The 18,302-nt window shown below is 37.8% G+C and overlaps 1 protein-coding gene across 1 annotated transcript in view; it reads left to right on the forward strand.

Annotated features, from left to right (window-relative positions):
• The window catches only part of ITGA11 (integrin subunit alpha 11), a 183,423-nt gene that overhangs the window by 125,484 nt on the left and 39,637 nt on the right, over positions 1-18,302 (forward strand). The window contains 2 exon segments of the mRNA XM_074294708.1: positions 1,150-1,220; positions 15,541-15,685. Of these exon segments, the coding sequence (XP_074150809.1) occupies positions 1,150-1,220; positions 15,541-15,685 (216 nt within the window).

The raw sequence follows: 18,302 nt of genomic DNA on the forward strand, positions 1-18,302 counted from the left end.
GTTACTTTCCTTATAACATTAAAGGAAATGCCAAATGTCAGTTAGAGGTGAATGAAAATTAAGATGTTGGAGTTTTTCCCCTATCCAAGTTCATGAACCCCCTGAAATCTTTCCACATATACTGAAGGTTAAGAACCTCTGAACTAAATGGTCTTCTTCTCTCTGACATTCTGGGATTCTATGTCCAAAGTGACACAGTTACAAGTGGCAAGGCTGGGACTAGACCGTGTAACCCTCAATTCAGTTAGTTCCAGTGGCTCCCTATTACTTTCAGGATCAAATATAAAATCCTATGTGTGACATTTAAGTTTTAACAACCTAACCCCTTCCAGCTTTTTCAATCTTCTTATATTGGATGCCCCTCGCCATACTCTATTGTGCAGCCAAATTGAATTACACTGGTGTTCCTCCTACATAATTCTCCATCTCTCACTCCATGCATTTGAGCTGTCTGTCCCCAATGCTTAGAAAGCTGTCCATGCTCACCCCTAGTCCTAGCTTCCCTGTTTTCCTTCAAGACTGAACTCAAACCTTGGCTTTTCTAGGAAGCCTTTCCCTTTCCTAGTCTCACTCCCTGGCCCTCACTCTTGGTCTCTTTCCTCAGAGAGTACCTTCCTTTTACACATATATCATATATGTACATAGTTATCTCCATGTTTTCTCCCCATTAGAAGGTGAATTCCTTGAGAATGGGGACCATGTTTTTTGCTTTTTGGATCCAAAGCACTTAGCTCTTCATAAATAATTGATTAATAGACTGATTCAGTCCTGCAGGCCACTGAAAGCTCCTGGACTGGGAAATGGTCTAATGGATGTAAACAATAGAAGAGGTGTGAGGCTTCAGGGTACCTATAAAAGGGATGGTCCAAAGAAGCTGAGGCTCTGTACAGTGAGCTTTCTCATTTTTCTCTTCCTAGATACTGTCATGCATTAAGGTTTCCAGCTGAAAACCCTACACACTCAATCCACTCCCTGGTGAATATAAATCCAGATTTATATTCTTAGTATGTTAGTGCTCTTGGGACTAGAACATTGGGAGCCAATTACCCTTAGATAAAGTCCCAAACATCTCCCATGGAAGTTATGAAGCAGTACACTGGATCAACTTCCCCTCACACCAGGCTTAATGTTCCACTCCTCCTCCTTTAGGCACCAACAAGAATGAAACATCTTTTGGACTAGAAATGTCACAGACGGGATTTTCTTCACATGTAGTGGAGGTAAGGGCTTGGAATATCCCTTTAAGATTCTGTTTTTCTCTCTTTTTAGTCCCTCTGGATCTCCCTTCTCTCTCCTCCTTTTCCCACCACATTTCATCAGGGAACTGGTAATGCTTAGCAACCACTGGGATGATCTGCAGATGATAATTGGTGCAAAGGGGAAAAAACCCCACTGGATATGGAATGAATAAATCTGGATTCAAATTCCAGGTATGCCCCACAACCTATGTGATCTTCAGCAAAAATCCCTTCCCAGAGTCTGTTTTCTCCTTTTAAATTTAATAGACTTATACCAAATGACTTGGAATTTCCTTTCCAACTCTAAACATAAGCTTCTATACCGGTTCCCACTTTGTGTCCATGTCTATTGCCATATATGTGTGTCCTTTGGGTTCACAAATACCTACGTAGATATTCTATGTGTGAATTCCTACATGGGCTCTGTGTGCATATCCTTGGGCATATGGATGGTACAAATATGTTGTAATTAATTCCCTTGGTTATATATTTTAGTGTGTCGCTGTCCGAGGTATGTTTTTATATTCTATCTTTGTTCTTGCACTCCTGTCATTTTTCAGAGAAATTGTAATAACTTACATAAAAGTATTGCTCTATTCATCTAAAAATATTTTCATTCATTTTCTCATTTGTGGGGTATTTTTTTTTGGTGGTGGTGGTTTATTTTGATAGGGTAAGAAATGCCCTCTACCAATGCATATCAGCAATATTCTGCAACTCATGGTCTTAAATTATCTCAACAAACATTGAGAAGTTAAAAAAAAAAACTTACCCTGGTTTACACAGCCAATATAGCTCAGAGGCAGGATCTGAACTCAAGACTTCCCAAATTTGAAGTCAGTTGTCTATCTATTATGTCACATTACTTATCATGATGATGATCTAATCCAATAAATATTTATTAAGTTCCTGCTATGTGTCATGCACTGTGCTAAGTACGAGGGAGTCAATTAATAAAAAGACAGTTCTTACTTTTAAGGAGTTTATGACCTTGCTGAGTGAGGGAGATGGAGGCAGGAAAATGGGAGGGGAAATCGAACACGAGGAGGTACCCAGCACTGAGGTATCTTGTTCCATGAAGTTGAAACCAGGCAAAACAGCAAGTACAAAGCAGAGTGAACTGAGGGTCCAGTTTCTACCCTCTATAAAGGAAGGCAGTGGGAGAAGTTTTATATTGCACTCATCAGCCATTCTAACAGAGAGGAGAGCTGAGGGAGGTGATATCAATCAAGACTTGAGTTAGTGGTGAGATTAGAAGTGATGAGTTTAACCTGGGAGAAACATCATGTTCTGTAGAGTTGAAAGAGGGCAAACAGCAGATGCAAAGTGGAGGGATGAGGAGAATAACTAGCATTTATATAGCACCTGCTATATACCAGACACTGTACTAAACATTTTATAAATGTCATCTCATTTGATCCTCACAAAATATTTAGAGCACAAGTCACTGTTCCCCTCAACAGATGCCCCTCAAACTTAAGTTTGAGAAATTTAAGTGATCTCCTAAAGGTTATATGATGCATTAGAGATAGAGCTAAGTTTATAGAATCTGTCTTTTGACTCAAGACTGCATCATTCATCAGTGCCTGAAATTGTAGAAGGTGAACTATTGCCATTACTTCCAAGTGAGATCTGAATAGGAATTCCTAAATTGATGAGAGGGGAACCTGCAATGCCCACAATTCAGTGGGCAGATAACCAAAGGATATAGTGCATTTCCAGGTTTTCTCCCATATCCAAAATGCCTCAGTGATTTCATCCATTGAATTAAGAAAAATGCAAATTGATCTCTGAAAACAATAATACATTAGGTTTAGGTTTGCTTTGAATTTTTAAAATATGTCCATAACTCTTTTAATGAATGGAAGGATAAATAAATGAAAAGAATTTGTAAAGTTCTTATTATGTACCAAGCACCATGCTAAGAGCTGGCCTTTGCCCCCAAGAAGCTTTCAGATCTACATATCCTTTTATGGGTAGACCCAGGTATTGTTTCGATTTTACAGATGAGGAAACCAAGACTAAGATCCTCATCATCACAGAGAAATTTCTTCTTGGCTCTGAGTCCAATCCTCTTTGAGGAGACCCAACAAGTAAAACATATAGATACAGCAACTTCTACCTGAACCACTTTTCCCCTTAAATCCTCCTAAGCCAGAAAGATCAAACTTAAGGGTCATCAGTATGGAGTGCTCAGTGGTGGCAAGCTTTGCTGAAGCTCAATAGAGGATGAAACATTTCAAAAAGCCCCAAAACTCCAGCTTTGCCTATTTCACACACACACACACACACACACACACACACACACACACACACACATTTTGTGTCACCTCTTCCTTTGGAGCCCTGACTCTCTTCTTCCTCCTATGCCCACAAACCATCGTATCAAAGACCCTTCTGCATAAAGTTTGTTCTTGGTGCCTTCTCACCTTCTCCTCCAATCATCTGCTCACCAAACTTTTGGTTCTTCTATTGAGGATCTTATTGAGTCTACTGCAGTATTATTGCCTTAGTGGTTGTGGGCAATTCCCACTATTAGTTTATAAGGGCTTGAAGGGGAAAAAAGTGCTTTTTCATTAGGGACCCTTCAATTATTTTAAAGAGGCAAGGGCTTATAAAATCACTAGAATGAAGCTTTTAAAATGTATAGTTTCTGGCATTGTTATAGGTCTTAGAGAAGATATTTTTAGCACCCCCTCAAACCCTACCACATAGCCACCAGCTATTCTATGTGCTCTTTAAAAGCCTTCCCTAACACTAGAATGTCAGCTTCTCAAATATCCACTTGGCCTAGTAACCCAAGAGAAGAAACTAGGCAGACCAGTGGGAAATCTAGGCTTTTGGCTCTGGTCAGAGGGAAAATATGAGTCTGAACATATCTATCCTTTGGCTGAGCCAACAACTCCCATCCTCTTTGAAAATGATTGAGAGATGCACTCTTGAAATGAATTCCTGAAAGTGAATTAAAGGATTCAGAAACTGCTTCTATTTGGAACCTGACTAGAGGCCCAAATATCTCTTAAATAATACTAAAAAGGGCAAAAAAAAAAAAAAAAAAAAAAAGACTCATTCCTTTGTGGAAAGATCAAAAAGGACAATAGAAAAGTGATTACAACTTTAACACAAATAGGATATATCTTATGTGTGTAAAACATTATTTATTACAAAGCACTTTCACAAACATTATTTCTTCTAATCAATCAATTAGCATTTATCAAACGCCTACTATATGACACTGTGCATCAAATACAGAAGTTGAAAAATACAGTTCCTGCTCTCAGGGAACTTACAGTCTATAGAGAGAAGGTAAAACTTCTCAGCTCCTATTTTTATTCCATTTTGTCCTATAAGAACAGTCTTTAAACTATAAATAAAATAAAGAAAGAAGAAATTGTAGCCCAGGATAAATAGTAAGCTGTCCTCAAACCACTTTGAATGATTTTAAATTTCCATTTCCAGGGGAATTAAATCTCAGACCTCTGAAGGAATTTACATCTCAGAGAATTTGCAAACTCAAAAGCCCTATTTGTAATCTTTTTATGAGTTCAAATTTACTGCTGTTAGTCTTTGAAAAGTTACTTAAAATAGGAATGGGGAAATCCCAATTTTCAAAAAAAGGAGAAAAAAGTTAATTTAAATTAATTTTAAATTGCACTCAATCTTAATGTCAATCTCTAATATAATTCTGGAACAGAATATTAAACAAATAGTTTTCAAGCATTTGGAAAAATAACATGATGATCACCAGGAGCCAACATCTAACACCAGATTATTTGGGCTATCTTGTACTGCAGTAAATTGCTTCCCATTAGAAATATTCAAGTAAAATCAGGAAGTTCATCCATCAAGGATTGTGTATATCAGCTGATATACTTAATCAATCAACAAGCACATATTAAAAACCAAACACTGCTAGCTGCTAGAAATTCAAAAACAATAAGAAATGTATTAACCTCAAGATGCTTAGGCCAAAGGAGGATAACATGTACATAAAGAAAAATATTCAAAATAGATACAAAGTAATCTTGCAAAATGCTGAACAAGGGCACTTGACAGAGATAAACTGGAAAGTCATTCCTGACATAGGTGACAATCCAGCACTGGAGGAGCTGAGAGGGAGTGGGAGCCTTTGCAAAGGCATGAAGATAGGACATGGAGTGCTAAGATAGCCAGCACTTTACAAAAATGCAAAGCACTTTACAAATATAATGTCATTTGCTCCTCACAATAAACCTAGGAAGTAGATGTACAAAACATTAAGTGTTGCCCTGCTAGTAGTGCCTGATTGAATTCAGACCTATTAGAGCTCATATAGAGTGTTCTAATTCCTTTACCTAATTGGGGGATGGATGAGAATGAGGGAGCATTTTAAGGTGGAAGTAGAAACAGGAGGTTAGAAAATAGAATCAAGCTTCCTCTCCCTCACAATTACAACATGCAAGTTGTAGCACCTTCTGGGCTACTCATTTGCCTTTGGTATCTACCTTTTCTTTCTGGACATTTGCAGTATTTTTTTCCTTGACCTGATAGTTCTGAAACTTGGCCATAATGTTCCTTGAAGTTTTTATTTTGGGATCTCTTTCCTAAGGTGATTATGGATTCTTTCAATCCTATTTTGCCCTCTGGTTCCAGGTTATCAGAACTGTTTTCCTTGATAATTTCTTGAAAAAAGGCTATCCAGTTTCTCCTTTCGAGTACGGCTTTCAGGTAGTCTAATGATTCTGACATTGTCTCTCCTGGATCTATTTTCCAGGTTGGTTGTTTTTTCCGAGATATTTTACATCTTTTTTTTTTTCATTCTTTTGAATTTGTTTGATTGCTTCTTGATGTCTCATAGAGTCATGAGCTTCCATTTGCCCAATTCTGACTTTTAAGGAGTTGTTTTCCTCAGTTAGCTTTTGTACTTCCTTTTCCATTTGGCCAATTATACTTTTTAAGGAATTGTTTTGTTCAATGGATTTTTATGTCTCTTTTTCTATTTGGCCAATTCTACTTTTTCAGCAGTTGTTTTCTTTTCCTAAGCTATTGACTCTTTCTTCATAATTCTCTTGTATCACTCATTTCTTTTCCAATTTTTCTTCTATCTCTTTATATAATTTATAAGTTCCTTTTTGAGTTCTTCTAGGAATTCTTTCTGGGCTTGAGACCACTTCCTGTTTTTCTTTGGAGTTTTTCCTACAAGTGTTTTGACATTGTTGTCATCTTCTAAGTTTATTCCTTGACCTTCCCACCAAAATTACTTTCTATGGTCAATTTTTTTAGCTTAAAAAATGTATTTATTTATTTATTTACTTATTTATTTACTTTTTTATTTATTATTATAGCTTTTTATTTACAAAACATGTGCATGAGTAATTTTTCCACAGTGACCCTTGCAAAACCTTCTGTTTCAACTTTTCCCCTCCTTCTCACCCTCTCCCCTAGATTGCAAGTAGTCCAAAACATGTTAAATATGTTGAAGTATATGTTAAATCCAATATATGTATACATATTTATATAGTTATCTTGCTGCACACTCATTTCTCATAGTTCTCCTCTGGATGTAGCTGATTTTCTTCTTTACCAAATAATTTCACTGTTGAAGAGGGCCACATGCATCAGAATTGATCATAATATACTCTTGTTGTTGCTATGTATAATGATCCTGGTATCCATGTATAATGGTCCTGCTCATTTCACTCAGCATCAATTCATGTAAGCCTCTCCAGGCCTCTCTGAAATCATCCTGCTGGTCATTTCTTACAGAACAGTAATATTCCATAACACTCATATACCATAATTTATTAACCGTTCTCCATTTAGTTTCCAGTTTCTTGCCACTACAAAAAGGGCTGCCACAAACATTTTTGTACATACAGGTCCCTTTCCCTTCTTTAAGATCTCTTTGGGATATAGTCCCAGTAGAAACACTGATGGATCAAAGGGTATGCACAGTTTGATAACTTTTTGAGCATAGTTCCAAATTATTCTTCAGAATGGTTGGATCAGTTCACAATTTCACCAACAATGTATCAGTGTCCCAGTTTTCCCACATCCCCTCCAACATTCTTCATTATCTTTTCCTGTCATCTTAGCCAATCTGACAGGTATGTAGTGGTATCTCAGAGTTTTTAAAAAGTTTTACCTAAAGGAAGTGAATAGACAATTTTCAATGAAGAAATTGAAACTATTTCTAGTCATATGAAAAATTGCTCCAAATTATTATTGATCAGAGAAATGCAAATTAAGACAACTCTGAGATTAGAGTTTGGTCAGACATCAAAAATGTCCAGGCTATCCACTCTATCCCAGGCCATCACCTGTCATCGTGACTTTTATCTTGCTACTGGACTTGGATGATACTGGAAGAGAAAATGAAACTGAGAACTTTGCACAACTCTGCTTCATTTAAAATAAATTCAGTCCAAGTCATCATCCCATGATGTCACTGGTCCTTTTTGAGACTAGGAACAATGAGAGGCAAGTCCTGATGATTAAGTCCTATTCACACCAGAACATGTTGTTTATTTGTTTTTTAATTTTTATTCTATTTTTTTAAACTAACAATCATTGTTTGTCTCCCTCAAATTGGAAAGAAGACAAATGAAATCTTTGTAACAAATACACAGGGTCACACAAAACAAATTTCCACACTGACCATGCCCATAAATGCATGTCACACAAATATATGACCTTTGAAAGGTATTAAGCTAGATGGTGCAGTGGATACAGTATTGATCTTGAAGTCAGGAGGATGTGAATTCAAATCTAGTTTCAGATACTTAACAAATTTATTAGCTGTGAAACCCTAGGCAAGTCACTTAATTCTGACTGGCTTTAAAAAAAAGTATTAAAAAAAAAAAGAAAGAAAGAAAGGTACTAGGACCTATTAAGCCCTGCTCCAAATATTAGCCCCTGCTGCTTCTCATTCCACTATTATGGAACTGAAGTTTGTTTTGGTTTTTTTTTTTTGATCACTGGAAATTCTTCAATAAAATTCAAGTACTCCTAGGGGAGAGGAGAGAGAAGTATGATTGAAGGATCTCACACTATTGGTTCTCAGTTAGCAGGTATTAGCAGGCACAAAATCAAAATAGGAATTGGAAGGAAAGGGTGTTTTGGCAATCTGGGAACTGGAAGGCTCCAAAGCTTTGTCTATTTCACATTTCTGTAGAAAGTAATGATGCATCCTGTTATGAGCTAAATTGACCTAATCATCAGCTTGTTTAGAAAAATGATCCTTTCCCAACCAATTAATCATTAGCATCTGGGACAAAAATCCATCCTCATAAAACAAATTTCCTTCTTCTGATGAGTTTGTGTGATAATAGAGATTTATGGATACCACATCATGAGTGTATAAACATAGTTGAGTCTAAGTTAAGCTCATGATTAAAAGGAAATTATTTAACAGCCTCACGGCTAATAGCCAGATTGCAACACATACACATCCCCCATCTCCTTAGCCCCTCCCATTGGAAACAGCAACTGATAGAACATTACAAACAAAAAGAACCTTTAAAACCATCTTATTCAAACTAATCCTTGTGGTTTGTCATGTACAATTCTTCATATCCTGATCCAAACTATCTTTCTAGACATATTGGACTGAATGAATGTGATGATCCAACCAATCAGTCATTTTTCAGTCAAGTTTTATTCTTTATGACCCAAATTAGGTTTTCTTGCCAAACAGGTTTGCCATTTTTATCTCCAATGTATCCCCATTTTACAGATGAGGTACTGAAGCAAATAAGCTTTAAAAAACTTTCTCAGGAACACACAGCAAGTAATTGTGTGAAGCAGGATTTGAACATCTTCCTGAGTCTGAGCCACCTCGCTGCCCTTCTCAATGCTTGTCACATATGCAGCTTTGTAACAGTGCTCCGTTTCCTCATCCATAAAATTAGGGTAATACTAGCACCCACCTCCCTGAATTGCTGTAAAGATCAAAAAAGATAATATTTATAAAACAGCACAATACTTAGCATATCATTGGTATTTAATAAATGCTTGTTTGTTTCCTTCCTCCCCCATTCCATTTCTCTTTTAAGTTTAATTTTAATATATATTTCTTTATGAATCATGTTGAAAGAGGAAAAATCAGAACAAAAGGGAAAAACCACAGAAGAGAAAAAAAAACATAAAAAAGAAGTGAACATAGCATGTGTTGATTTACATTAATCTCCATAGTTCTTTTTCTGAATGCAGATAGTATTTTCTCTCCAAAATTTATTGGAATTGCTTTGAATTACTAAATCGCTGAGAAGAATGAAGTCTTTCATAGTTAATTATCACACATTCTTGCTGTTACTGTGTACAATGTGTATGTTCTGCTTGTTTCATTCAGCATCAGTTCATGTAATTCTTTGTTCGTTCATTATTTTTCATAGAACAATAATATTCCATTACCTTCATATGCCACAACTTATTCAGTCATTCCCCAATTGATGGGAATTAATAATTAATCAATAGTAATTTAGAGTATTTTTTTCATATGAGTATAGATGGTTTTAATTTCATCTGAAAATTGTCTGTTCATATCCTTTGACCATTTGTCAATCCCCCATTCCATTTTAAAAAGTACTCCTAGGTAGAAATCCCTAAACAGAGGATCACATCAACAGGTGAATTATAAAGCCTGATGGGATTGATTATAGACAATACAGTTAAAAAGGAGAATTTCCATAGCTCAGAGATATCAAACTCTCTGCCTTCGGATCTGCAAAATAATAAGCTCCTCCCCAAAAAATTTAAATGTAATTGAGAAATCGATGTTTTCCAAGTGCAGCCCACAGCAACCCATTCCTATTTTGAATTTGACAACACTGATCTAGTCTGACTTTTTCATTTTACAGCTTTAGAAACTGAGACCTAGAGAATTTAAATAAACTACTTTACCCAAAGATACACAGGTAATAAGTATCACAACTGGAATTTAAACCCAAGGTTTCTGATTCCAAAACCAGTGTTGTTGGATTTTATTTTTTCACACTGAGTCAGAAGTCTTTGTAATATAGATCTCATCCTTCATTCCCTGCCCTTATGACTCATTGACTTCTCAACAAAGTGCAGAAAAGGAAGCATGTGGACTCCCTATAACTTATCAGAGTCACTGGGTCTCAGAGTTAGAAGGGACTACACAGGCCATCTAGTACATTTGAAAAAGAATCCTCTCTATCATCCACTTAATAAGTGTTTTGCTAGAAGATTTCTAATAAGGAGGAAGCCACCACTTCCTGTGGCAGTTCATCCCACTCTTGCTTAGGGGTTCCAGGAAGGTTTTCCTCAAATCAAGCCTGAATTTGATTTCTTGCTGCTCCCACTCACTGCTGTCAGTTCCATGCTTGGGAGCTAAACAGAACAAATCTGACCTTTCTTCTGCATAACAGCATTTCAAAACCTTGAGGAACAGATTTCATGTCCTCCCTAAGTCTTCCTTTCTCCAGGCTAACCATCTCTAGTTCTGTGAAGTTATCCTCAGATGGATGAACTCGGATCCCATCACCATCTTAATTTCCTTCTTGTGGACCCTCTTCAGCTTATCAATGTACCTCCTAAAAGGTGGCACCAGAATAAAACACAATTCTCTTGATTTGATCTTACTGGGCAAAAGAAAACCAATGTTATCAATTCCCAAATCCTGAATAGTGGGATTGCATTCACTCTTTGGGAACCTGTTTCACCTTTCCACTAAATGAAACTAAATCTAGTCCTCAGATCTTTTTTTCAGAGAAACTACTAAGTAGCTATGCCTTCTCCCTCTTATAAGAGGCAGTTTGGTATAGGGACCGAGTGCTACAATTAGGAAGATCTGAGATCCTACCTGTAATATTTATCTATGTCATTTTGAGCAAATTACATAACCTCTCTATGTGTATTAGCTCACCTGGGCAGTGAAGTGATACAGTAGATAGAGTACATCTTTCTAAGTTCAAATCCAGCCTCAGATACTTATTAGATATGTGACACTGGACAAGCCTCTTAACCCTATTTGCCTCAGTTTTTTCCTTTGTAAAATGAAGCAGAAAAGGAAATGGCAAATCATTCTAGTTTCTTTGCCAAGAAAACCCCAAATGGGGTAGGAAAAAGCATTGAACATGACTAAAAATTGACAACAACATCAAGACTTAGTTTCTTCCTCCTAAAATGATTATAATATCTATAATATCTACCTTGAAAGGTTGTAGTGAAGTTCAGATGAGAATATATATTCATAACATGCTGAATAAACGTCAATTATTATTCTGATACCTGTAACATTTATTTTTTTTATTCGAAGCATAGGAACTCTCATTTTTCTTTATTAGACTTAATTTATTGGCATTAACTCCATATTCTTGCCTTTCAAGATCATTCTGAATTGTGACTTAGTCATCCAATGTGTTAGATATTCCTCCCAACTTTATACCATCTGCAAATTTGCTACATATGTTATTACCTTAATTGCTACAATTCCCAGGACTACAGTCTAATAGGACACTTATGCATAATTTCCCCCTGTTCCCCCCAAAATCTACCATCTATCATCCCCTATCTCAGTCCTCTAGGAGTAAAGTCCTGGATGATCTAGGGCAGTAGATCCTCATCCTTGTACAAGCCCATAAAAATCCATTTATCCTATGTCCCATTTCTTCATGAATCTGTTCTCTGCTCAGAAGCTATCGGTTTTCTGACAAATGGTTAATATATTATTCCTTCTTGTAAAGCACATTTTTATTTGGAAAAATGTTTTTCAGAGACACAACAGCCTTGATTTAAAGAAGTGCTGTTGGTGATATTTCAAGTACTAAGGAAGGCCAATGGAGGAATTATCTGGAGGCAAGGCACTCTTCAAATCATTCTATAGGTAGACAATACAGCTGGAAGGAAAAGAAATGTAACTGGATGAAAACAACTGAATTTAAATTTCTATTCTGGTATTTCCTACCTATATGATGTTGACCATCAACTAACCTCTCTAGATCTCAATTTCCTATAAAATGAGGGAAGGAGGTAAACTGGGGTGGTTTAACACTAACACTCAGTCCTGTGGCTCATGGTCCCATGTGTACAGGACAAGACCAATGATTCAACCTTTTGGAATTCTAAACCACAATACAGATGGCATCTGGCTACCTTTCTGCAGGACACAGCCCTCATTCCTGTTGGCTTCCTTTGACCCCAGCTTGAGGACAAGATGGACACAGCCCTTATTCCCTTTGCTTCCCTTTGACCTCAACTGTAAAATAGGAGACTTTTTTTTGTCACTCCCAATACACTTATGAGAGTGTCCAAGCCCCTAGTAAGTGTTCAAAAAGGTTGTTCTTTGATTGGACACAATCAAAGAATGCTTTTTAATGCTGAGCTCAAAGATTTAGACCCACCCACCCTCAAGAAAGTGCTCTACTTCTGCCTTTCTACTTGTATCTCATGGTTCTTGACAAGATAGCTTAGCCATTTACCAGCACTATAGCCAGGGCCACAGGTCTCATTAGGAGCACACATTCTCTCCACCCCTCTCTGAGACAGATTCCCAGTATTTTTAGTTTGTCAACAAGTCAACCAAACAACTTACCAGTTCAGTCATAAGAACTCTCTCAGAATTTCCTGGCCTCACTAAGAGAGTGAAGGGAAAAGGAGAGTGGACTCAATCAGGAAGCAGCTGAAAACCTTGAATTTTAAATGTTCCTTCCCAGATCGCCAGGGACGGGATATTTTGAATGTGTTGACATTCCTGACTTCATTTATCAAAACCTTAGCACCCAATCATCAGCCATTCCCCACCTTTTTCTAAACATAAAATATATGTGTCTCCCTTGGCTAAGGTAAAATTGTGAAGTCAATGGAGTTTGTTTTTATTGGCCTCCTATCTCCCTTCAACACCCATCTATACTACCTGATATCCATTATCCTCTGGCTCAGCATCCTGATCCTCTCCTATTCAAAGCTTCCTCCAGTGCAAGGGTTCTGAACCTTTTATATAATTAATTATATTTCCATGTATTTCTTTTACAATCCTAGTATTTTATTTTATGCATTTGAAAACTGCCTTCTAAAAAGGGACCCATAAGTTTCACCACCCTGAAAAAGGAGGCCATAACACAAAAAACAATTAAGGATCTTTAAAATAAGAATGTAATGAACTTAGTTGCTCAAACATATCAATAACTGATAAAAATTAAAAGTGTTTGCTACCCAAGAGGGCTCTGCATTTTAATGAAGATCAAAGTCTTAAGTTAAAGTAATATACTGTTAAGGTAAGAATGTCAGCAGGAGGTAGAGAAGGGATTTTTGACCACAGGAGGGGCTTGCCTAGCCTCTACAATCACACAGCATTAGCAGCAAGACTGGCTCTGTTCCTGTTGCCAAAGAGACATATCACTTTGGTAGCCAATGTTGCCAGACCCCCTTCAGGCTTTCAATATTTTCAGATGGAATTCCCAAACCTCCCAAGGCCTGGGGAGAGTGGAGATCCCAGCTGGGTTGCAAGTTCCTGATTTGAATCAGTCCTTCTTCAGGATGTGCTGCAAGACTCCCAGAGATATTTGCTGAACCAAGAATATATCTTCAAAGGCATTTCTCTAAAGCAAAAGCAGATTGATCCACAGTTGCATCCTCTCACTCAGTGGGCAGAAAGGGATGAAACTGACTTTGATGGATACCTCCCAGAGAGTTTCAGATGGAAGATGGAGAATAAGATCCATCTGGTGTTAGAGGACATTAGCAGCTTTCTTTTTCTACCCAGTTTTACCCTATATGCATTACAGGATGTGATGGCCCTATTTTAATCTGTAACCTACAATTAGCAGTAATCTGCATGAATATCCTTACAGGGTCTCAAGAGAGCACTAAATATTCCTGGACATGGAAAGCAAAGTCATATACCATCAGAGCCGAATCACCTGATACTGTGTGGGCTAGTCTCTAAATGTCCCTGAACCTCAGTTTCCTTATCTGTCAAATGATGATAATACTTCTTGATTAATAATACTATAATATACTATATATATATGTCTTATATATAGTATATAATGTATACTATATAATATTATAATATCTCAATAATAATACTAAATATCTCATGGAATTGTTGTAAGGACAAGACTAAATAACAAATGGGGAAACCACCACCATCACCTCAAGGGCAAAATATCTTTGTTGTTATGGAAAAGCTACTATTTAGTGGGGAAAATCTCCACTAATTGGAGTCAGAGGCACTGAGTTCAAATTCTGTTTTTTGATCTTGAGTAATTTTGAATTAAATTTTATAATTCCAATTCAATAAAACTGACCCCAAAGAAGGGTTTAGAAAATGAATCTGCCATGAGAGGCATGTGGCAAAGTAGTTAAAGAGCTGGTCTCAGAGTATAAAGACCTGTATTCAAGACCTTAGTCTAAGAAATACTGACTGTATGACCCTGAGCAGCTCAGTAGAACAATAAGTAGCAAAGCAGGTACCAATCTGTACTAATTGAGTTTTCTAATTATATTCATGTCAATGTCTTTTCCAGTGCCTTATTATAACTTCTTTTCCTTCTTAGAATTTGCCCTTTCTGTTTTCTATTTTCATATTATCATCAAAAAAAAGTAAGGGAAAGGAGAAACTGAAGTAAGAAAACAGTGTGATTTACCCATTCCCACAGTCCTGCATAGTTTGCTCATTGCCTAAGTCATCAAAATGGACACTGAACCAAAACACTGATGTGCAGAAATAGAAGTGGACATATCAGGGACCTTCCAGCCTGCCACCTGCCTAGAAGAAAAACTGTACAAAAACATTAGAGATATTAACAAAAAATATGATCAAATTATACAAGCTACATTTATAACTGCTAAAGAGGATGTCATTCCACATGTATGGCAATAACAATTTATGGGATTGCAAGATATGGAGTGGGGAAGGTGCCACAGAGACCATTTAGTACAACCTTATTTTTCAAATGAGGAAACTGAGGCTCAGAAAGTGAGGGAGAGGGAAAGAGGGGGAGTGAGGGGGAGGGTGTGAGAGGGGAAATGAGAGAGACAGAGAGAGAAAGAAAGCAGAGAGAGAGAGAGAGAGAGAGAGAGAGAGAGAGAGAGAGAGAGAGAGAGAGAGAGAGAGAGAGAGAGAGAGAGAGAGAGAGAGAGAGAGAGAGAGAGAGAGAGAGAGAGAAGAGAGAGAGAGAGAGAGAGAGAGAGAGAGAGAGAGAGAGAGAGAGAGAGAGAGAGAGAGAGAGAGAGAGAGAGAGAGAGAGAGAGAGAGAGAGAGAGAGAGAAATTAGTAGTATCATTCCCTTATATTTAGGGACTTTCCCTTAAGGAATGACACAGATTGTTTTGGGTCCCCCTTCTTCCTGCTTAGGATGGGATTTTGCTGGGAGCAGTTGGTGCATATGACTGGAATGGAGCTGTGCTGAAGGAGACCAGTGGTGGAAAAGTCATTCCTCACCGAGAGTCGTATCTAAAGGAATTCCCTGAAGAACTGAAGAACCACGGGGCATATCTGGGTAAAGTCATGAAATGGAAATGAGTATTTGGGGAAAAGTGAGAGACAGAGTCACTATTGGTTCACTGAGGGAAACCAAAATCCTTTTATTGCCTTTGAGTCAACTGCAATACACTAGTCTAGAAAGCCTTTACTTAAGTTAAAGTACACATAAAGAAAGAACAATCAGCAACAAATTGTGTTTCTCTTCACATATTTATTTTGAAAGTCAATTATTTAGGGTATTTTGCCCTCTTCACAAATTTTTGCACATAAAGCATTGGCTGGGTTTGTTTCCCTCATATAAAATCCTTGAACTGGGTAGTTTCCTTGACTAGTCACCACTAGTGACTTGTCTAGTCCTTGACTAGTAAAAGCAGAAATGATTTCTAATAAAAGAAGAACTTTATGAAAATAAAGACAAGCAGAAACATAATTGGTGAATCTGCTAATTGTTCTTCTCTGCATCTGGCATTGGCTTCCTTAAATCTTTTAACTTTAACCTAGTATGTCATCAACTCAATTATTTAAGCACAGATTATCCAATTTTCTAAGACCTTCTCATTCTTATCAACAGAGTAGGAGTTTAGAAGTCAGTATGTTTGTTTCTGGATGTTTGTAATTATTATATCATCAATTATTTTATATCATTTGTGCCTCTTTTTTTCCAATCCCACATCCATTACCCTGAATGATCAAGATACCAAGAAAGATCAAGTATATCCATTTTTAGTTAGTCTTGGTTTTTCCATCTCCTTCTCTAGATCTTAGCTCCTCAGGGGACATGGTGTACACCTTATCCTTGTACCTGGAATGCCAGGGTCCCTGAAATAGTATTTTGGCTTCAGGAATTGGAAAGTATTCTCAAAAGGAGAGACATAAAATTCCTGTTTATTGGGAGACTTAGAACTAGAAATCATATTAGGAACTGGAGAAGATAAAATAATACCATTTGTAGAGTGTTTTACAGTTTGCAAAGTGTTTTGCATAAGCTATTTCATTTGATCCTCATAATACCTGGTGAAGTATCCCCTTTTACAGGTGAGAAAAATGAGACTCAGATTAGATAAGGGACTTAACCCACAATCACATGGCTAGTAAGTGGCAGAGCCATCAACCACACTCAGGTCTTCTGACTCATAATCTCAAGATCTTTCTACTACATTACAGCTACTCCCGAATTAATAGCAAAACTAATACTTATTTAAGGAATATCTACTATGTAAGAATCTTAGGATCTCAGAGCCTGAAGGAACCTTGGAAAGGATCCAATCCAAATCCCTTCTTTAGTAGATGAAGAAATTAAGGCCATGGGAGACTGGTGAGACTAGGACTAGGACCCAATTCTCTTGGCTCTCCGCTCAGGACTCCTTTGCTTTGGATGGTGGGTGGTAGGAGAGGAACTGGGATTTAAAGATATCCACTGAGTCATTTTTCTTTTGCTATTTAGCCTGTCACTTTTCTGAACCTTCCCTGTGTGGGTGGGAAATGCTGAGAAAGTGACCTTCTCTCAGAGAAAAGGGTGGACCCTAGCCCACCCAGCTTTAAGGATCCCCAGAGAAGGCATTTTTTGGTTTCCCTACTGAAAAACAGGCTGTAATGAGCCAGGACACAGTCAAAATATTCCTCCACACTCCAGGACCGGAAGGCTTAAGAGAAAAATTCTCTAGCATAGCCCGAGGTACTGCTTCCAGTGTCCACTTAGTAGATGTGTGTTGGGTTCTCCCTACACCACTATAATCACCTTCTGTCACTCTCAGCACTTTTAAAGTCAAAGGGCTCACCAGGTAACTATCAAGTCTGATCTGTAGCAGGAGAGAATCTTAACAACTTGAAAAGGCTAGAATTAAAGAGGGCTTTATGTTCCAGGTTTGTCTCCCCAACTTACATACTTTCAGGGAATAGATGTCATAGTTTGCCAGACCTTGTTCTCAATTACATAGGCCAATTTCCTTAGAGGTGAAATAAGTGAGATGGGCCTTCCATTTTGCTCCTCTGGTGTTGAACGTTACTTTCCCATTAGTGGGAATGTGGTGAGTAAAACTGGGTGCTGTTTCTGCCTCATAAGAAAATGGCCCCCGGGTTTTCTGTGCCCCACTCCCTCCACCTTGAGTGATCTCAGGAGCAGATGCAAAGGAAGGACAAAGTATCCGAGGTAAATCTTGCTGTGCAGGCCCCTCATTCTTGCTCCAAAGCTTTTTAAGAATCCCAGGATTGAAAAGAAAGATTTGCCAATCTTTACTTTGCCTTTTAGCTCAAATCCCTAACTCCTATTCCTCCCTCCTGCTGCTAGATTCCTGCAGGATTCTGAGCTCCAGAGATGGCCTGGATTCCACCAACCACCCCAAGCCCACAATGGGTTCGCTCTCCCTAAGAGCTCAGAGCTAAGAACTACCCCCTTCTCACACAGGAGTGGGCTGGGAGCAGCATCTCAGCAGGATTGTCCTACTCACCTCCTCCATTACTACAGAGCCTTAAGGACTGCCAGAGACCAGTTTTGTCATATTAATGCTAGCTGGTGCCAGCAAGGAGACACTTCTGAATCAGGAAGAGCTGGGTTCAAGTCCAAACTCACACACACACACACACACACACACACACACACACACACACACAGACTTTGAGTTTGGGTAAATCAC

This window comes from Sminthopsis crassicaudata, chromosome 2 (genome assembly GCF_048593235.1).
Source record: "Sminthopsis crassicaudata isolate SCR6 chromosome 2, ASM4859323v1, whole genome shotgun sequence".
Taxonomy (NCBI): domain Eukaryota; kingdom Metazoa; phylum Chordata; class Mammalia; order Dasyuromorphia; family Dasyuridae; genus Sminthopsis; species Sminthopsis crassicaudata.